Genomic DNA, 23,344 nt, shown 5'->3' with positions numbered 1-23,344 from the left:
TACTTGGTAATTGGCACCCTATGAGGAAATTGTAAAGTTCTACTGCAGAGCATTTCAAGAGCACCAAGGCAATGGAGGCAATCGACTCTGTTGCCACAGTGTGAAATTATCAGACCTGTCTTAGCATACAGTGATAAAGTTCACTTTTCTGAGAGTCCTTGGATTCGCAATAAGAATAAATGAAATGAAATAAAACTTTACATTCGTACCTTGTGTACCAACCAGAATCATCGGTAAGTCTGCCGTGTTTCTGTAGTGGGCGATTTTGGCGTAGAAGTTGTACAACAGCTGGAAACTCATTTCGTCCTCGACGCTGAAGACCAAGATCACGGCGTCTACCCACGAGCAGAACTGCAGCTCTGGGGGACCCCCTTCGTCTCTGATGAGTAGGAGATAGCTCCGGTCATCAACGACGATCTCTTTCTTGAAGCGCCCTCCTGTGATGGTAGAATCAGAAAACTTTTTTTCGTTTCAAAAAAGCATTTCTCATTCGAAACCAGTATCATGGAATCTGTAAGTGTCAAAGAACTAAGGGTTCTTCTCCCAATGCAAAAGTCAGCGTAACAGGCTGATAATGTACGACTTGCGTGCAAATACGCGCTGACACGTTTTGGGTTTTTATTGGGGGGGGGGGGTTCAAATTATTTTTTTAACTTACTATTTACACCAAAATCTAAAACAAAATTATGTATAATTCTCCAGAATGCAAATTAGGGCACTTAAAACATAGATAAACACTAAGTACAAACCATTCTGAAGACCTTGTTGAAATTTGCAGTTTTTTTGCCAATTACACAAAGCTGGCACAAAATAAGGGAGAATGCTCTTCTGTCTGTCATTGTAAAGAATTTTATTCTTTCTGTAGCACCATAATAACATTACATCAATGCTAAGCAGCTTATTACAAACACATACACAAAGGTGTTGACGCGACCGCGCGTTTGAAACTGCAACATCAACATATATGTAATGCACAGTGATCTATCAAAAGAAAAAACTTTGACTGCGATGAGTGACAATGGGGTTTTCACATGAAAAATGAGGCACTCGTAATCACTCGCATCATCCCCGTCACGTACGACGTTTACATGTAGGCTTATAAACACAATGTATTCTACTAAACATTTTCTGAAGAATGTCTAATCCCCAAAAAACGGGAAAGCGTTATACTTGTAAATGCCAAAAGAAAAGATGTAGTGTGCTGTGCGCATTATGTTTCTTGGCTCTGTATGCTACATGAAATTGCAACCTGGATGGGGAGGAAAACAGCGATATCAAAATATTTTATACAATAATTTGTCACCAGTTGCGCGGAGAGGTTGGGGCAAATATCAACATGTTTAAAAGACCGAACTTGTCTCATGGGAGCAGATGAATATATGATACAATTGTTTTTTAAATGACTGTTTAGCGAATTGTTATGTGAGAATTGTTAAACGAGAATAGTTTGAACTCCTAACAAAGTGTCTGTAGTGTTCAACAGGTATTTAAGCTGCCAATACCGCAAATATTTGCTCTTATTCCCGCTAGCTTACAGAGTTCTAACTTCCTGATTTAATTAATCAAGTCCTTTCCCAGCAATCATTTACAAAAAACCCAGATCCTTTTGTAACTTCATGGTGGTTGTACTGCTAGTGCTAGCAAAACCACAAAAGATTTGGTTGTGGTTTGTGTGGTCCAAGCAAGAACTCATGACTGTGGACAATGTTCCCCTTCCACCATGGCCATTGAGTTCAAGAATGTTGGCAACAAAAGGGCATTCCGCAAATTGGAAAGGGGAATCCCCTCCATAAATGCTCACTCACACTGACTCCTCCATCTCACAGGGTCTTGCTTGTTTTTGGTAATGAGTTGGATTATTAACAAAATCTGTTTGGATTTATAACTTATGTATCTTTATAGGCATCAACTGTACACTAATGGTTTACTCAAAACAATTGTTTGCATAAAAACTTAATTGGTAACGAGCAATGGAGAGCTGTTGATATTTTTTACATGGCTCCCTCTGAAGTAACGTAGTTTTTGAGAAAGAGACAATTTCTCACTCAACTATTAATAGACTTCAGGCCTGAAGCCTTTTATAAGGCACCTGAAAGCACACAAATTTGTGCATTAATAGTGTATTTTGTTTTTGTTCAATTATTCTCTTGCTAAAATATAGGATTCGAACTGCCTCTAGCTACCGGGCAATCTCAGTGGTCTAGTTGGTAAGTATTCTAGATTGGCAAAGGTCAAGGGTTCGAACCACACCAGAGTAATATGCTGTGATTTTTTTTTCACAGAACTAACTCGGTGCGAGTGTATTCAACCAAATAATAAATTGCATACCTTCTGGAGACTCTTCCTGCATGTAGGATCCAGTCAGATATCTGTGCACAAGAGCTGACTTGCCACTGGTCAAGCTGCCCACCACACCCTGTCAAGCAAAGAAACAACACATCCTTTAGTTTTCACATCAGGAAACAATGTCTCAATTCACTAATGAGGACATTAAACAGACACTTCATTGTCATTATGGGAAGAGAGGAGATGGGGGGGGGCACCACCCCATGGCATTTCCATTGCAAAACAGTATAACTTGAAAATTTTGATTTCTTACAATAAGATCATTTCGGTGTAAATAGAGGGTGCTTCAAAGTTTAAAGGGCGAATGTACATGGATGTGAATTGTTACATCTCAGCCTCCAGGCCTGATACTTCACAGAGGCAACAAAGGCGATTGCCTCTGTGCCCCCTGGTCATTGCCATGGTGCCCTTGAAATGTTTCAGAAGACATTTACAATGTCCTCATAGGGTGCCCTTAACCAAGGAGAAAATGCCTTGGTGCCCTTACCATTTCAACAACGAAGCATACAGGCCTGAGCCTCTCTTTACACTTTCATCTTGTTTTATGGCTTAGCAGCTAATCTCTAAGCTTTTCTCAAAATGTAATTTTCGAATTAAGCTATTTTGCAATGAAAGGGCTGACCATCTGATCACTGTTTACTTTCCATTTGTGCACGCCAGTTTCTAGATTGTGTTTTTGTGTGTGAAGCTCCATCTGTGCTAATATTTAAATGGAGGAAGGATATAATAAAACAGTGAAGCCTTAGACCCCACCCCCCTCTTCCAAACATGACTGCCTGGTAGTGTGCATTCACCCTTATGGTTTACAAGTAGGTAAGGCCACGGAGCAATATAGGGCCAATTAGATAGGTAATTACAGTACTCCCAAAAAATAATGACCACAAAAACAAAATAAGAAACTGTACGTGAGAAGCACTGCAGCTGTTGATGATTTAATGTACAGGGCGATTCCTAACATAATCTACAGTCGAGTGTAAGATTCATTACAAACTTAAGTAAATAGTTCAATTTGAAAACTACTGTCTTTCCAAACTGAAATATATACATGTAGCAACAAAACACAGCTGAAAATATGTTACCTTCAATTTACAGTAACATTTTCCAGCTCAGAAAAATCACTTTAGTAACACAATTTATTGTTAGCTGAGCAAACTGACGTTGTATTCGATAATATTGCAAGCACTTATTTTGTAAAATAATCATAAAATGTGACCAACCGTCGTTGTGTAGATTCGTGAATACAATGTACTTTGGCTCGTACATTCTATTCACGAATCTACACTTTCTCGTCCATTCTCCTTAACATCCAAACCTTTTTCCCTAATCATATATTTTTTATTCGGCAGCCATTTCAAAAGTGTATCGTTTTTGGGGTGTTTTTTTTAGACACACGGTATAAACAATTTGAGAAAGCATCCCTTTGAAGAATATAATTTGGAAAAATTTTGACAAAAAAAACACATTTGAATCTGATGAATGGCTTTTCAGCCAGAGATTGTTATGAATGAGTCAGCAATAGAGACAGTAGCCTTGGAGGGAGTTGCGGACATGCCAGTGCTTCCTGATTGTCCATTTACTTGTTATCAACATAAATTAGTACTAATGAGCTTAAATTGTACACTCACATGTGGGGGCCTTACAGAATTTGTTGACTTTGCATTGGTTTTATAAACTCTTGCGCAATTTTTTTTTTTTTTTTTACCATATTTTTATTTTATTTTAAATTGTAGGACTTCCACATGTACATGTTTCCTTGCACACACAAAAAATTGTGATTTTTGTTTTATAGTTAGGGTCAAAGATTGTTTCTTATCAACTGTTTTATTGATTTATAGGCAAAATTTTAAAAGTCCTACTATGAAAGATTCAGTTGAGTGAAAGGCCGACATGTACACACTCAAACAGTAACAACTCAATTGCGGTCTACATTTACATGTACATGTACTCAAGAGTAACAAGTCAATTGGTAATTAATTTGGTTTCTTTCAGCCACCACCTGCTCCTTAGCGCAGAGTGAATGCAAGTGAATTGGAACAGACTACTACCATGGACACATCCAATATGTGAAGTCCCATGGGCGGCCATAATTTCATTAGGGGAGTAGTCTCTGAGATTAACCCTGCTTTTTGGGGGGTTTCTCTCATGGGGCATGAAGTCTACACAGAACTGCAATGGAGTGTACAAGAAAGGTATGATCCTTGTGCAATCTCCAAAATCAAGAATATGTTGAGATGGGTATTTGGTGACACTTGTTTCTTTGATCTTTTGATGAATTTTCTTCACATCATTGAGATGCACTCCTGGATGGAGATGTCCGAAGACTGGACCGCTTGCCTATAACGTATGTAGTGTGTAACGCTAAATTGTTTTCCGAGAGCTGAGAAAAAAAACGACTTGACACTATGGGCGCTGTAAAAAGAAAGGCATATTTTGTGCATACACTTGGGACGTGCAGTGCAGTGAGGGGTGCTTTGTTTTTGTTCAGCGGAGTTGCTTGCGCTTGCGCATTGTAAATGCAATTGTAGGTATCGGAGCTGACGTATTTTCTGTAGTAACAGAACCTGAAAGTTGTTGTCCTTCTTCAATACTCACCAGTTTGAGTTCTGGAACTGTTCTGCTGAGTGTCCATTCTTGGCTGTTTACAAATGAATCTGCATCAAAGCAAAAAGAAAGGCGACACCATTAATACTTGGTAAGCAATCATGACAATTTAGAAATTGAAGTACACAAAATGTGACAATGAGTCGGACAAATTTCAGAAGGATAAGCCCAATGAAAGCATGGCAGTTCTTCATTAAAAAAAAATTAATAGATCATTTCTCTTCCAACAAACAAAGTTTGGTAGGCCTAATGGTTGTTCACTTTACCCCCGTTTTTCAGGGTACCCGGGCCTGATACATCATGTACATGTAGGCCTACAGTACAAGTACAGTACTTCTTTGGAGGCAACAGAGGCAATAGACCGATCCAGTAGGCTCCGCCTACGATGCACGTGTGAGCAAGAAACGTGGGGCTTTCTGCACAACTCTGCCGCGCGCGCCAAGCATAATATGCGCACGCATGTCGGACCTTCGTTGCGCTGTAATTGGTTAATATGCAATGGGGCGGAGCCTAATGGATCGGTCTATTGTCTCTATGTCCCATAATCATTGCCTTGGCCTTGAAATGCTCTGGCATGTAGTAGAAATTTCCAATTTCCTCATACAACAATCCATGTAGGGTGCCCTTTACCAAGGAGAAAATGCCTTGGTGCCCTTGCCCTTTCAAAAACGAAGCACACAGGCCTAGGTACAACTGTGGTTGAAGGTGAAATGAGGACCTTCAACCAAACCTGGGCTACCATTCAGAGACTGGCTAAGAGTGAAGGAACTATGTTGCTGCCCTTCATGCCAACATTGGCATAACGCAGTAAGTACATGTACATATACAGTTTTTAAGTAAAGACCATGTCACACGAGGCAATTTACGGGCAACCAGTTCCAGGCAACCTCCAAGAAGAAAAGTAATTCACATTTGAATGTTCACATACATGTACTATTCTTGGGATTCGTAAGACATTGCTTGAAGAATGACTTACGTGGCTACCAAAGTGTTCCTGTAGCATGCACTGCAGTTGGTAGCCAGCAAGTTGCCTGTCAAAATTGCCTCGTGTGACAAGGCCCTTAGTACTGTTGTACATACATGTAGGGCCTACATGTATGTACGAGTAAACAAAGGCGAATCAAGATTTGGTGTTGTGTTCTGGTACATGCTCTACTGAGAGCCAGTACATCTGGTCCAGTCCTCGTTGCCAAAATACTAATTAATGTGTTCAAACCAATTAAATCATTTCAAGAATTCAGCATGTTTGACATCACTAAGTACATTTTCAATCATTTCTGACATTTCTGGACCAAGAACAAGCACAAAGGAAACAACACCCTACAAAAGACATGCCACAAAGAAATAGCACAAGAACCGAGCGCGTGTATAAATTGTAAATGTAATTATTTACATTCAGTCATTCACTGGGAGGAACTGTGTTTACACAAAATGTCATAATAGTACTAAACAAGGGTCTTATTTAGGCTAACAAATTGCAATCATGTAGCTGCGTATATTTTCCTTTCTTACAACCAGTCCTTTTATGGAGGTCCAAATGTAAAGAAAATTGACAAGATCCGAGCTCTCCATAGTGCAGGTTCTTGGGAGGATGCATTAAGGATTTATGACATTGGTTAAGTGATTTTAGCAATGATGGAAATTTACCATCGGACGGGACAGTAATCAAGAAAACTCTTAGAGAACCGTTCATGTTTCTCTTTTTTAAATTCCCTTGAGTACCTTATTGGTAATGGTAGCTACACGTACACATGCACTTAGGCTTAAATATAATTATTATTCAATTCATGGACAATCAAGGTGCAGCCATCTTGAAATTCTCCCATTTATAAGATCAATGGTACCAAAAAGAGGCTGGATGAACAAAATAGTCTGGTTCCTATTTGTAAGATGATTATAGTTTGTTTATTCGATACGAGGAACATGACCAAGATGGAGGCAGCATGATAATAGGTCTATAGGGTCTGTGCACATCTGGAATAAAACATAGAATTTGACACCTTGCACGACTGAGTAAACTTACATATTGATAGGTAAACAAAGCTTTTTTAACAAAGGATAGCCTACAGATCAGTACAGGAAAGAGCCAAATCCTGAATATCACAAGACACTGTACGTGCGCCATTTATCAAAATCTTGTGAACCATTAGTAAATGGAAGATCTGATCACGACTCAAGTTTTATTATACATACATGTACAGCATACATTATTTATATGTAGATAACATACATTGTACATTGTACACGTTATGTACAATGTACAATAATAATAATAATAAGACATTTGTAAAGCGCCTAATGCAAAAGCCTCTAAGCGCATTAAAGAAACAATAAAATAAACAATTAGAGAAAGATACAAGATACAAATAGGCAAATTACAAAAAAGAAGCTTTAAACAAATGAGTTTTCAACAAGGACTTAAAACATTGTAAAGTATTAGCTTGGCGAATATGCACAGGAAGACTATTCCAAAGAAACGGTGCGGCGTAAGAAAAAGATCTGTGGCCATAAAAAATGGAAGAAGCTCTAGTAGCAGAAAGCAATGACTGTTGAGATGATCGTAAAGTCCGAGTAGGGGAATAATGATGAACAAGTTCAGATACCCACATGTAATGCAACACACAGCCAAGCTACATTCATTCAATCTTCTCACGCAGAAAGGTCTTGAATATAGTCTTCACTAGAAAGGTCACAAAGGAGAATCCATGTAGAAATTTAGCATTCGAGTGTTGTATGTACATTATGGGTGGAAACCCATGTAATCAGGTACTGTGTACAATGTAGGGATTCAAACCCAATCCCTACAACATGTACCTCCGGTCTGTAGTGGGATTCGAACCAGAGTCCACAGTGGTGAAAGGCAGTGAAAGAAACCACTAAGCCAACCTGATTCACCATTCAACATGCACAAGTTTAAATTGTGGCTCTTCTGTATTTGTGTCTATACATGTACATGTAGGGTAGGTCTTGTACATTGTAGAAATACATAGCAGGCCTACAGTTAGACTGCCACTAATGCTTTATACGTGCTAGAGTACATGGCTACAGGGTTTTTATGTAAGGTACATGAACATGTACTGGATCAATGTAATCAGTGGAAAGGACATCCCAGCAACGATAAAGAGTACAATGTACATGTAATTACAAGATTCCTGAATGCAGGTGTCACTAATGTACATGACGTACATGTAGACATGATGAGATAGCCACAGATCTGCACTGCAACCTGGCAAACGCAGTACTCTCATCATCGATGTTGACTCCCTCTGCATGGCTTACCAGCCTCATCATGCTCATTAGCAAGCTGTATGGATGAGCAATCTCTTCACGCTGCGATCAGTGGTTCCGCTGATGGGCTAACATATGGTAGTGATGGAAGCGAAATTGGAACTTGGTGATGAGCAAAGGGTGGTGTTAGTTTGGTCTGGTGCATTGAAACACGAAAACAACAATCTTGCTGTCGTGTTTCATTTTTACACTTCAGTGGCCCGTACGTAAACATTATGTGTGGAAATGAATTGCTCATCCTAACAGCAAATGATTTATTAGGCACCGTTGGCTGCTGGTCAATACTTAGATGAGGCACAATGGCAAGCATATCATCAATGTACATGTACTGTACATTGCCTCAAGTTCTCCTGAAGACGAGCAGCGTATACTGTTCGAAACGTCGAGACCCAACCGGCTCTTTTTAGAGCCAACACTCACCCTAAGAGATTTACACTGGTTGTACCCGCAAGTTTACTAGTTATTTGTAGTTTCTACTTATTTCTCCACACCATGCAAAGCTTCAAACAGTTCTTATTGCCTTATTTGTACTTAATCAATGTATTTACTCCAACATTTGAATGGTCAGTTTCACATGTCCAGACCCCATGGGACGGACGCCACTACATAAAGAATTGAAGAGGGTCCAAGGAACACAACCATGGCCACCCTGGTCCCCCGGCTTATTGGGGTTTTAATCAGAAGTATGTTGGGGTCCTCTGGTGTTAATCTGGAGTGCATTTTGGCTACCCCAACCAGAAACATTGGTCAATGATTGAGCGTTTTTGCGTGTTCAGTTGAGCGCGGTGACGATGCTGTTTAGACAGTTGGGTTTTGGCTGTGGTCGCCAAAAGGCACCCCAGTGTCCACATCAGTGTCCACATTTGGATGATCCAATAGGCCCCACGATTTGGCCGCCATCGGCAAGGTCGAAAAATGGACGAGGAGGCGTGTATGGCTATTCCAAACTCTCAACCAATAATAGGTCTTCACTGACCTCAGTCAGGTCGCTGTTTTGGTCTTGTGATGCCAGACGCAAGGGGTCTAATTGTAAAACCACACAGTCGTATAGCTGTAGCCTAGGTACAGTGTACATGTAGGTTGCGTGTATCGGTAATACTTGACGTACAGATGTAGCCTACATGTATGTACATTTAAATGGTTACACCCTTATGTTCCAACTTCCCTATGTTTCGACACCCCTACATGTATGTTTTAACATCTTTATGTTTCTAAAACCCCTTGTTCCGACACCCCTGGTGTGTTTTTCTAGTCTTAACCATAACCCTAGCGTGTAAATCCTCAGGTTTTCTTTCGGCACATGGAAGCTAGAGCAGGATCACTACTTAAACTTTAAAGAACCTTAAAAGTTTATGTGAAAGAGAGGAGCCTTTCCCTAGTAGTGCTGGATTGGCTGCAATTTCTGCCCCAAGCGCTTAAATAAAAGGATCATTGGACTCTACTGTTAAGGATCCTTTGGGATGACATGGATTGAGAGAGTAGGCGATGACGAAAAGGTCAGCAATGATTGTTTTGGTAACGGAGGGACACGAATCTCTATCATCAACAGTCATCATCATTGATCATCATCATCACCGTCATCATTTATTTAGACAAATGTATCAAATCTGTACATGAACAGTGAACACATGCAGTACCCAGGCAATTTAGACAGAGAGAAAAACGACACAAAGCTTCAATCAGACAATTAGATTTATAGGAACATGTTGCTTTGGATCGAAATGCATATGGTTAGAAAGATGTTGTAAAAGTAGAATACAATGATCCACACAAACATGCCTTGTCGACTACCACGGTCGGCCATTTATGGGAGTCAAATTTTTGACTCCCATAAGTGGCCGACCGTGTTAGTTCGTTAAGTAAAAGGAAAACCGTGCAATTTCGAGGCAAATTTGTGTAGATCATTGCATTCTACTTTTAAAACATCTTTCCAACCAATGCATTTTAAAACAAACGGTTACAAACGCTTTTTATAGACCAACTCGTCCGATCCAAGGCAACGTGTTCCTTTAATAGTAGCGGTCATACTATCTGGTTATCCATCGTTTTCTCATTATGCGTATAAATTATATTTTCAAAACATTGAATTTCAACACAGTATCTTTGTAGCCATCGTGGCCACATGTTGTAGCAACCTGAAAAAGTCTTGTTTCCTATACTTTGGTCATACTCTAACTCGAATGCACAGTGTTATTCAGTATTTTTCAGAGTCCTTTAAAGGGTCTATGTACTTTTTGTTGGACAAAAAACACAATGTCTACAGATTTCCACTAAACTTACAGTTTGAAGATAATGATAGTAGAAAGCTTCCCTGAAAATATTACCTGCTGAAGTGCTGTAGTTTTTGAGTAAATGAGTAAAACAATGTCATGAAAATAATTTTCGTCTCAGTGATCATGAGACGAAAATTATTTTAACATGTAAAAACGTATTTTCATGACATTATTTTACTCATTTCTCAAAAACTACAGCACCAATGCAACTAATATTTTAAGGTACACTTTCTACTATCATTATCTTCAAACGGTGTAAGTTTAATGTACATCTGTGGACATTGTGTTTTTTTAGTTACAAAAAGTACCCACTTCCTTTAAAAAGAATTCATGCATGCATATTACTTGAGTGTGATTTGAACCCATCAGCTTGCCATTCTAGAGTAGATGTCAAACCAATAGACCACCAAGGTTAACCAGTAGCTAGAGGCAGTTTAAATTTATATTAATATATTACTTCTTGCAAATTTTGCATTTGGGGATAAAGAATATCATTTGGTTTTCCCCATACACTATAATGTGTGTAAAGCATTGATACTCAGTAGGATTTGAAACTTTGCATGGTGGAAATACGATATACATGTAGAAAGGTTTGCGGTAACACCATGTAATGACTATCTCTAATGAGTTGGGGGGGGGGGGGGGTTGGTTCTGAAAAGAACCATTGGTTTCAACTCGATGTTTTGATCAGTACATGTATGCTCTGATCGTCTTCTGGAGAAAGCAGTGTATAGTCTGTCCTGTAAAAGTAAAGTACTGAGCAAATGTAACATCTTTTATTCACATTGGTCATCATGTCTTTTAGTTTCTCCATATTTCCCACACTTCCCCCATTCACACTTAATACAAACTGCAAGGACCTCAGTGTCAATTCACAATTTCCTTGACAGTGCAGCCATCAAATGCTTAAAGGCATACAGTTATTCATGAGATCGTAATCCTTTTGACAATTGCAAACCAGTAGACTGAATGAATTCCTACATACGTTGTACACCACTACACACAGCTTTTCCAGCCCTGTGTCATTAATTCCCACTTTCCTTTCAGCCAGCTCCACTCTGGCCTTGAGGAGGAATGACCTGCTAATGCCAAGGACACAAGAGTGTAGGAATTACTTTGAAAATGGTGCATAATTTACAAGTCCACAGGTATGGAAAATTCCAAGTGCAGTGATAAAAATGTACATTTATGTACCTGTCATAAAAAAAATTAAACTCCACTGGAAAAATCCAATGGTCCTCTTGTGTCCTTTAGCACTTAAAAACAATCACACAGTACAAGCAATATCCACAATGGTTTGTGATTTAATTAAACTGCTGTCAGTCTGTCCAGGCTGTATAGACACATTCTGTTTGCATTGTACAAACTGTCCATCAGGATTTACAGATCTCAGCCATTTAAGCTGCATTAATTTGTGTACACAAATCCACAATGTCAAAATTTGTTGTTTGTTTTGAGAGGTGACCTCAATCATGTCTATAGATGTGCTGTGGGCTTTCAAGGTGTTTTCAGTTGTATAGCTTGTATTCAACTGACCAGGTTCATGGCTTTGCTTACCATAAGAGCAAGGAATCTGCGCTCAAGGAAACAGGGAATGCTGTGCTTACGACAAGCGTATTTCACCGGTTAGCGGGGAAGTTTGGCCTCCGCACGTGCGTACTTCACGTTACTAGGCATTCAACGCTTACAAGGCTGGCGCAGAAATTTAGTGCTTGCACGTAAGCGCAGAATGGTGATCGTAAGCGCTAAGCCATTCAATTGGGCCCTGTTTACATGTATGAATTTCGAAATCACTTTCAACTCGAACTTAAAGCCATTGGACCCTTTCGGTACAGGAAAAAAAAAAAAGTTCACAGATATATATCTTACAGGGTTTACAGAAGATAGTGGTGAAAGACTTCTCTTGAAATATTATTCTGTGAAATGCTTTACTTTTTGAGAAAACAGTAAAACAATATCAATTCTCGATAGCGAGAATTACGGATTTATTTTAAACACATGTCATGACACGGCGCGGATACAAGGATGGGTTTTCCCGTTATTTTCTCCCGACTCCGATGACCGATTGAGCCTAAATTTTCACAGGTTTGTTATTTGATAGAAGTTGTGATACACGAAGTGTGGGCCTTGGACAATACTGTTTACCGAAAGGGTCCAATGGCTTTGAATGGCACATTACAAACACTGTAAGCTCCATCCAACCTGCCTAAATTTAATTTCCAGTAAAAAGATACATTCAGCCCTGTTCAGTCACTGGAAGATTTCAAGAAACATCTACAAACTTTTCTGATCAAATGTTGTTGATTTCTAAGTAACAACTGTCTTTCCCAGTGTAAGTGCCGTTATCTATTTGCTTATTGTACTGTTTTCATGTAAAGCGCTGTGGTATCCACACAGTGCAAGAACGCTCTAAAATTTCCTCTTATCATTATTTTAAATTTGACCGCGTTTCAGTGCCTTATAAACACACAAAGAGAACTACATACATGTACACGTGTCATACAAGTCAGAAAGTTACACAATCAACGATGACAGTATTTTTTAGGAACAACCCTCTGTGTCCCCAACCCCCGAATAAAAAGATAAATAAATTCTTTTCAAAATAAAATACGACAACAAAGGCCCTACCCATTTAAAAACAAACCGGCTGTACCAAAGGTAGTTCCTACGTACATTTCCATTAAGTAAACATGTTCTTACATCATATAATTGGAGCACCTGCGTTTTCTATGCAGAGACAGTTTACTACGGCTGTAATTCTAGCAATCTGGACACTACACGTTTGCAAAAAATCAATGTTCCATTACACATAATAGCTTTTCCTATGGTATGACAGTGTACACAGAACTGAAGGATTCTTCCTCTTCGTTGATGGTGTCCTAAATAATTTCTAAAGGGCTCCAGTCAGGGGGCCTCCAGTCCGAAGGCCTTCCTCACTAATATGGAGCCTCATACTACCAAGGTTTGTCTCTTTTGATTGCTCAACTCTTTCAGCAGAGCAGCATTTAAAAGGCAGTGGACACTATTGTTAATTACTCAGAATTGTTAGCATAAAAACTTACTTGGTAATGAGCATTGGAGAGCTGTTGATAGTATAAAACATTGTGAGAAACAACTCCCTCTGAAGTAACGTAGTTTTTTGAGAAAGAAGTAATTTTCCACGAATTTGATTTCAAGACCTGAGAATTAGATTTTGAGGTCTCGAAATCAAGCATCTGAAAGCACACAACTTCGTGTGCCAAGGTTTTTTTTTCTTCCATTATTACATTATCTCGGAACTTTCTACGACCAACTGAATTCAAATTTTCACAGGTTTGTTATTTTGTGCATATATGTTGATATACACCAACTGAGAAGACTAGTCTCTTGAAAACAAATATGCTCACCAGAATTAAGTTACTGTGACTGGCTTTGGTGTAACTTTACCATGCGTTCCCACTTCGACTTTATATTTCAAGACGTTTGCATAAAGTTTTACATCATGGTCGCGGTAAGTTGACAGGAGGACAGTTTACCATGGGTCCCCATCAAATTTATGGGTTTGGAATACGGCTTTTGTTTGACAAAAGATTGTTTAATCCGTCATGTCTGAGGTCAGATTTCACACTACATCATAAACAGGGTACAACAGAACTTTTTTTTTAGTATAAAATGTTGATTCGGGCCTATAAATCTTCTGTGGTGCAGAAACAACAATTCATGGTTTTGAGAAATTGAGAGCTTGTGGTAATGTGATTTACTGAGTGGTTTTGTCGCGTGGGCTATGGTGTAGCACCAGACCTCCAAAAGTTGTGCACAAAACCACCAAACAAGGCCGTTGGTTCACAACAATTTGTCTGTTTGTACCGCCTGCCTTTGAGTCACTGATCCATAACGATTGTTACAACAACCCTGAACTACTAAGTGAAGTACTTTTTGACACAATTACCTCATAACAATGCACTATAGCAACAATATCTACTATTGTGGTCAAATTTCAATGACTGTTATTAACAAATAACAGAGTTCACTGATCCACTCCCCATGTGTGGACTTAATTACAACACCAGAGGTGTGTAGGGTCTAATATTATATCATCTTTGTGAGAAAAAAATGTTCAGCCTTTGATTAACCCAACCAAAGCATATAATTATTCACAATAGAAAGTGTTAACATACCTCAAGCTTTTAAACACATGGATGTTTTTTTTTTTTTTTAATCCAAATATCCTCACGATTCCCACACCCAAAATATACAAAATTTCTTTGAAAATTTTAGCCATGTGGTCTCACATATATTTTAAGAAATTTCAATCAATCATTTCTCTGACGGATATTTTTGTAATGTCATTTTTTTTCTCAAACAGATACAATAGTATGACCACCAAAGACCAATGACTTTCTCTTTTCATAAAGTTAGACAATTATAAACACAATACATGTACATGTACTATGTAATCAAGATCAATTCACATTTTTATAAACAAAGAAAATATCTGTTGGTCAAGGGACAAAACCCCATAAGTTTTAGCATGTTTTAAGGGTGCTACATTTTTTTTAAAAGCCTAAATCAATTTTGGAAATAATACAATGTACATTACATAGTGATGTGTGTATGTTTTCCCTTGATATGATGGTCAGCTCACTTTTTTCTTTTTTCATTTTAATAGTCAACAAAAAAAGAATCCCATGAAAAAAACCAGAAATCAGGACACATCCTGACAGATTTCGGGACCTGAACATTACAAGACAACAAGAAAGGACCACCATGTTCTTACAACAACAAAAAGAAGTACATTCTACTTTAATTTTAGTGACATTCTGTATTCTTAAAATTAATGAAACTGTCTGGTAGATCGGTAACTTACAGTTTACGTACACGCAGTACATTATATTGCTCCCCAGCAGAATGCTGATAGTGCAGTGCATGAACAGTGTAATACTAACTGATATAGAAGACCACAAAAGTCAAAGGCTTTGACACAAGACACTTCTGTCTGGTGTAACATGATCAATTAAGACAAGATGTTCGATCCTGAACCCTGCAGCTTGCTGGGATGGGGAGTATCTTGGGACTAACTGTTAGTGATCCACAGCAAGTTAGGCAACTGCAATTTGTACTTTCGAAGCATTTATTACAAACCAACTGCAATTTGTACTTTGGAAGCATTTATTACAAATCAAATTCAATTTAGATTGAAATTGATTTCCATACTGGTGAAAATACTGTTTAAATTAAAGACAATCAAGACATGATTGAAGAAAAGAAAACAATAAGGGGCCAATGGGATAATGTTAAGGAACTAAAATGGGGCTCGCACTGAAATAACCACTGACAAAAAAAAATGTGGATACAGTAAGCTAGCCCACTGACCAAAAACAGCAAGCTAACAAACAACACACGTATACTTGCAACAAAAACAAATGCACCTACATAATAACCTTAAATTTACCGTTTGTACCAAAAAAAAGAGAAGGGAAAAAAACAAAAATACACATACAAAAATACACTAAACTTTTGCTCATTCCCAAAGGACATTTCCCAAGGTACATGTACGTACCACAAAGCAAAACATACCATACACAAATATACCTTGGGTTTTAACCTAATAATACTTTGTACTCACATTATGCGAACACTTATAGAATATGTATTATAAACAGATTATGAAGGAGAATGTTTTTGTTCCAGGTACTGAACATGCCTGTGGTTATACTCAATTATTGTGCATGTGGTCAATGTATTCCTATAACAGCTCCCATGCCCACAGGCAGTGCCACCAGGAAAGGGAAGCACATTATGGTTTCCTAATTTACTTAAGTACCAGCGGCAACCCATTAAGCATTAATCCATGTACTTTTGAGGGTTGACTGAAGGCTTTTCTGATTCAAGATTGCATTCATGATATTCTTACTGGAAGGCAGGTAATTTGTTTCTTTGAATAATAAAATACAGCAAACTGACTATTGTGATCAATTGACTACATTGGAACGGGTGACGCTAAAACCGTCATGATATTTGTTCCTTGGGGGAAAAGTAGGAACTTTTATCGCATATAGTGGGGCGGCATAGCTAACCTATCGTGCATTTTGTGATAAAAGCATCAAATTTGGCACAGATGTAGAGAATAGTATTCTGAACAAAACTGGATATTGGGCCATCGCAAATTCCGTCCCTAGAGGCCATGGCGGCCATTTTGAAAAATGGCCGCCAAGTACTACTGTTTTATGGGCATATTGGCTAAGAAATCAACACCAGAATTTACAAATGTCATTAATAGGCACTTATCATCTTCTGAAATGATTGTGTAATAATTTAAGCAATGTTAAAAGCACATTAAAGAGGCATTTTGCATCTTAAAGGGGCATTTGGCCACTTTTCACCAAAAAAGACCGCCAAATACCCGTTTTAGGGGCATGTTTGCATACAAATCAACACCAGCATTTACTAATGTCATTAAAAGGTACTTAACATCTTCTGAAATGATTGTTTAATAATTCAAGCAATGTTAAAATCATATTAAAGGGGTATGTTGCATCTTTAAGGGGGGTATTTAGCAACTTGTCATCAAATTCTTCCATTTTGCAATCGTCTTTTTCACATAATAAAAACACAGCAAAATAAAAAACTCAGCAAAAAGCTCTGGAATGATAAACCTATCCTTTTTATCCAATTAAATTAAAAATTGCATTTTTTTTTTTAAATATTAACACCCCTTTAACTCATAAGTTATGTTAAGATCAGTACAATAATATTATGATTGTTTCTCAAGAACCTAAAAAATGGTTCACTAGTCATTATCAACTAAAAATTTTGATGTCGGGATTGCTGTACTATTATTCGGCCATAGGGGCTCACAACCATGATGGAAATATTGAAGCTACGATCTCCCATTGTGGTCAGTTCAAATCAACTTGTCAGCAAGGCCCCTTCAAATTCCACACACACGTCTGTGCATTCAAATGCAGATATGATGCATGTGCACTTTTCTCCACACAACCTTGTGTTGCAGGTTTATCTTACGAGTTCATAGCAGGCTTGGGAGGCATCTGGTAGTGTTTTCCAATACGGTTCAAACAGACCATCATCTGTCTCGGTCCAGCCCCATCTGGTGAAAGGAAGTGCTGGATTGAGAAGCGTGATGAGACAGGAATCTAAAGAGCTCTGTCTTGATGCTGTCTACACGAAGACGTTCTTGCAAATTCTTGGTATGGCAGTTTCTGCAACTGCACGTCTGCGTATGCCCTTCTCACGCTTTGCTCTAGCTGTACCTATCAGGAAATTGTCAATATATGCGATACCAGATCGACACGTGACGCTTTATGAAACTGTGAGGTAAATGTTTGTAATTGAAGGTATTGTTTGTATATTTCTCAAAGTCCTTAATAGCTGCAGCAGGCCTTATCATCAGTATGATAACTGATCCATCAAGAACTACGCTGCTAGTCATAGGAGCTTCAGAGTGTTCCTCACTAAATTGTTCCAAGCACACAAGAAGATCACTTTTGGTACATAGATACAGGTTTCTGCCACCATAGAGTGCTGGAGAAATGCTTGGTTCTCGTGTCAACAAAATTCTTCCAGGTTTCCGTATCTATTCTGACAGTCAATATAGAGCAACTGAGCGAGAAGAGTGCCAGGTCAGATTTAAGTGAAGTTATCTGCTGCTTTCCGCTCATGGTGGTTGGTTTAGTAAAGCGTTAAACAGCTTCAGCTTACTGGATGGATCACATCGTTGAAGGTTTGACCTTTCCATAAGACATTCTCTGATGAAACCTTTGAACTGTTCTTAACCATTTTCTTAGCATGTTGCACACTCTGAACATGGTCTGCAATCTCTTACTAGGAGGTCAGTGCTCCATTCTCGAGGCAAAGCCGGTATCACAGAGACAGGTGTGGATGGCACACGATGCCAAGAGAAGGGAGTTTGCAGCGGATCTACAGAGTGGTGAGGATATAATGCACTTCTTTAAGATTGCCAAGCAGATGGCAAGGAGCGGCAGGATGTGACTGTGACTGGTGCGAACGGTGTCAATAATGACGATTGTAGCATGGTGACGGATAGTGACCTTCACTATCCGTCACCAGCAGGTGTTGAGAAAATACACAGAGCGGTTGCTCAATGTGGAGAATGAGTGAGACAGGGAGGTGGAAAGTGGAGTGTGGAGGGTCCTTTTTGCCTCCTCTGAAGCTCACCAAATCTGGGAAGGCCGCTGGTCTATCCGGAGTGTCATGGTTGGTGAGAAGTTGAAGGCCTCTACAGGTGTCAGCTTATAGTGGTTGACGGCATTTTGGCAGAATGACACATTCCCACAGATTTGCAGCACAACATCTTGGTTCCCCTGTTCATGGCGAGGGTGACCCTTTGGAGTGTGGCTCTTTCAGAGCAATCAAGATCCTGGATCAGGCGATGAATGTGTGGGAGAGAGTACATGAGGTATGGCTGAAGAAGCAGGTGGAGATTGATGAGATGCAGTTTGGCTTTATGCCGGGAGAGGAACTACTGATGCCATTGTCATTGCCATGCAGGAACAATTTCTGGCCAGGATTAAGACGCTATACCTCAGATTTGTTTATCTTGAGAAGGCTTTTGACTGGGTACCAAGGAAGCGGGTTGGGAAGGAATGGCTGACAAGAGCTGTGATGATGTTGTGCTTTGGTGCTAGTACGGTGGCGAGGACAGGCACAGGGGATAGTAGGAGTTTTAAGGTGAAGGTTGTTATCAGGGCTCGGTTCTGAGCCCCCTGGTGCTTGCTACTGTTTAGATGTGGTGTCACAAAGACCTGAGCCGAGTTGCCTGGGACATGGCGGACGACCTGGTTCTTATAGCAGAGACAAGAGAGCAGTTACAGGCAAAGATGGCAACATGGAGAGATTTTCTGGGTCTGAAGATCAGTGCTGGGAAGACCAAGGTGAGGGTTAGTCAAGTCAGGGATGGGTCAATGACAAGCTCTGGTGTATGGCATTGTGGTGTGTGTGGGAAGGGTGGCGTGATGGTAGTCTTCATGCTGCCAGCGTCACGTTCTCCTGTAAGAGATGTTGGGGTGATAGTTCACAGCGTGAGGAAGAGAGAAGCGGGTCCAGAGGTCTGCGGCGACATGTATGAGCTAACTGGGTGACATGCTGGGTGCAGCATTGACATCACGCATGAGGAGTGGATGGAGAAAAAAAATTGACACCAACGGCGCAGCCCCTGAAGATGATGGGCCAGGTAATACACGACCTGTGATGACTGAAGCTTCATGGTGTACGGCTGCGAAACATGGCCCATGGGGGTGGGGCACATCCAGCAGATGGAACGAGCAGAGGTGAGAATTATCAGGTGGATGTGTGGGGCGTCTCTGGCTGACAGGCTGTCAAGTGAGGAACTGATGAGGAGAGTCAGCATCGGGATCAGCATCGTATTGGGGAGGCACAGGCTGAGGTGATTTGGCCGTTTGGAGAGATAGGAAGATGCAAACTGGGTCATGAGGTGTATCAGAATAATTGAGGGTGGGCCCACTTCAGTTTGCCGACCAATAAGACGTGGCAGAGCTCTGTGTCAAATGACATGGAACTAACTGCTTGACACCTCTATCTGCTTGTAGTTACTTATTGATAGTTGCCAACAACTTTGCAGACCTGTTAAATAGTTTCGTAGCCGCAATAGAAGCTCACTTTCAAGAAGATTTTGCATAATGATATAGAGACAACATTGGCTTTTGGCGGCCATATTGGCGGCCACTTTGAAAATTGGTCGCCAAAATGACTCCTTTATCCGTACAAAGTGCGCAGTCACTTATTAATAGTTGCCAACACCTTTGCAGACCAGTGTTGTAGCCTCGTAGAAGCTCCCATTTAAAAAGATTTTGCACAATACTATGGGGACAAAAGTGGCTTTTGGCGGCCATTTCGAAAAATGGTTGCCAAATTTACCCCTCTATCTAAAGAAGGTACGTCGTCACCTATTAATAGTTGCCAACACCTTTACAGACCAGTTAAACAATTTTGTAGCCGCATAGAAGCTCACATTTAAGAAGATTTTGCATAATAATATAGTGAAAAAAATGGCTTTTGGCGGCCATTTTGGCGGCCATATTGAAAAAAAGGGCCGCCAAAATGACTCCTCTACCGTACAAAGTGCGCAGTCACTTATTAATAGTTGCCAACACCTTTGCAGACCAGTATCGTAGCCTCATAGAAGCTCACCTTAAGAAGATTTGCATAATAATAGAGACAAAAGTGGCTTTTGGCGGCCATTTTGAAAGATGGCTGCCAAATTGACCTCTCCTTCTAAAGGAAGTACGTAGTCACTTGTTAATAGTTGCCACTACCTTTGCAGACCAGTTCAACAGTATCACAGCCTCAAAGAAGCTCACATTTAAGTAGGTTTTGCATTAAAAATAGAGATAAAAGTGGCTTTTGGCGGCCATTTTTTAAAATGGCCGCCAAAGCCACTACGTGCAGAAATTGAAATGGCCCAATATCCAAATATTTTTGTACCATATTAATTGACCTATATCCCAAATCCCTTGCTTTTATCACAAAATGCACGATTGTTATTAAATGTTGTGTTATGCCGCCTCACTAATACAAGGGTTGACCTACATGTACATGTGCACAAGGTGTAATAATAATAATAATATCGAAGTCTTAAAATAGCGCATGTATCTACCAAACAAGGTACTCAAGGCGCTGATACAAACTTCCAGAAAGATAGGTAATTGCAGTGATGAATTTTGAAACCCAATTATTTAGCACCTTGTAAGTGTTTACAAGGTGCTACGGTGCATACAGCAGCCACAGCCAGAAACACCGGGGCGAACCCCTTCTCTTTTCGAAAAGTGCACTGGGTTCTTTTACATGCGTTACACAACACATGGGACACACGGCTTTACATCCCATCCGAAGGACGAAGCAATGGTAAAGTGTCTTGCTTAAGGACACAAGTGTCACGGCTTGGGATTTGAACCCACACTCTGCTGATCAGAAACACCAGAGTTTGAATTCGGTGCTGTTAACCGCTCGGCCACGACACTTCCAAGGTGTAGGCTCTTTAAAGACTTTTGAGGCCATATTAATACTAATATGTTTCCAGATTTTTCCATGGACAAACAAAATGAAAACAAACTAAAGTAGGAAGAATATCATGTCTCCTAAAAACTACAGGATAAAAACATCAACTTTTCAATAGAAATTATACATCAGCGTTCCCCCTTAATTGTACGTAAAATGATCGCCTGGCAATAGACGATGTGACCTATGTTTACATTCAAACCGCCCTCTGTTGACAAAACACTGTATACGCCATGTTTTGCTGGGCAAAAAGGTGGTAAGATTGCGTGTACTTTCTAGCTGGCTGCCAAAACACAAAGGTTTTGCCCGGCAGTATAGCGCGATTCATGTTATGGTTTACTAGTGACGTCAGAGCTCAGAGGTCACATCGTTTATACAATAGGCCCTAGTTAGGACAGGCAGGAGTTGGTTATACTCAACAAGAAGCCTTCAAATTTAACCTCATCAAAACAATTACTAGAAACAAACTAATTTGCAATACTTTCTTTTGTAATCAGGTTGAGTTTTAGGCAAGAATAGTTTAATTGAATCAACTTTTGTGTTTAAAGACAGTGGACACTATTGGTAATTGTCAAAGACTATTCTTCACAGTTGGTGTATCTCAACATATGCATAAAATAACAAACCTGTGAAAATTTGAGCTCAATTGGTCGTCGAAGTTGCGAGATAATAATGAAAGAAAAATCACCTTTGTCATATACGAAGTTGTGTGCTTTCTGATTCTTGATTTTGAGACCTCAAATTCTAAACTTGAGGTATCGAAATCAAATTCGTGGAAACTTACATCTTTCTCGAAAACTACGTCACTTCAGAGGGAGCTGTTTCTCACAATGTTTTATACTGTCAACCTCTCCCCATTACTCGTAATCAAGAAAGGTTTTGTTTTGAGTAATGACCAATAGTGTCCACTGCCTTTAATTTGAGATTGGACAACATACACTACAACCTCTTTGGTCCTTTGCTGAATTTCAGACGCCAACGTTGCAAATTCTTTTCGAGTAAGATGAATTATTTTTTAGTTAAAGAAAAATTTGACTATCGTTCGCATTGCATGCTTCCCTGCATGCCCTGGGCAGGAGGACGATCCTGTTCTACTCTCACAGCTGCAGAGTAAAATTACATTACCTCTAGAGGTTTTATCTAAACAAATTTATCCGCAACACCAAAGAAGCCACAGACCGAAAGGGCCGGCAGTTTGAAAACCCTGGATAAATTACTGCTCTCGTACAGTATGTAATGTACAAAAAGAACAAACAAATGAGAAGTAAAGGTAGGCCTACATTGTGTATTTCACTGCTTGGAGCCATTTATGCTGCAAATAGTACTGAAAATATATACGTCCACTCTAAAGGCATGGCCACACTGTGTATATCCAGCAATTTTGCATAGCAATTTCGAGCAAGATTGAGCACGCTTTGTGCACGCTGAATGCTGATCAGCAAAATCAAGATTTTGGAGTAGCAACTGATGCATTTTGCATGGGAAATTGTCACTAAAAACACTGATGTGTGTAAATTGTGCAGGGCAATGAATAAGCCTATAAACATTATGAAATTACGACAATGAAGGCTGAAGACGGGTGATCAGAGAGCAAATTGGTAGATTTTTTTTTTCTGGGCGTAAATCAAGAAAGACATTATTTTACTCTTCAACTTTACCCTAATCTGCAGGGCTGAAATTCATGGCTCTGCTTGCCGCCGAATTCTGCGCTTACGATCATGATTCTCTGCTTACAGTGCAAGCGCCTCATTCCTGTCCTAGCTCTAGCTGTGTAAGCGAAGAATGCCTAGTATTTAGAGTAC

General features: G+C 39.6%; 1 protein-coding gene across 2 annotated transcripts in view; it reads right to left on the bottom strand.

Moving 5' to 3' along the window:
• Positions 1-23,344, bottom strand: part of LOC117288123 (arf-GAP with GTPase, ANK repeat and PH domain-containing protein 1-like) — a 57,128-nt gene that overhangs the window by 28,401 nt on the left and 5,383 nt on the right. For both annotated transcript variants that reach the window (XM_033768823.1, XM_033768824.1), the window contains exons 2-4: positions 4,939-4,997; positions 2,329-2,416; positions 210-437 (exon numbers count right to left, since the gene is read on the bottom strand). In XM_033768823.1, coding sequence (XP_033624714.1) covers positions 210-437; positions 2,329-2,416; positions 4,939-4,997 — 375 coding nt within the window. The remainder of the gene's footprint in view (positions 1-209; positions 438-2,328; positions 2,417-4,938; positions 4,998-23,344) is intronic.

Source organism: Asterias rubens, chromosome 3 (assembly GCF_902459465.1).
Source record: "Asterias rubens chromosome 3, eAstRub1.3, whole genome shotgun sequence".
In the NCBI taxonomy this organism is placed as follows: domain Eukaryota; kingdom Metazoa; phylum Echinodermata; class Asteroidea; order Forcipulatida; family Asteriidae; genus Asterias; species Asterias rubens.
This window is presented reverse-complemented; position numbering and strand designations above follow the sequence as displayed.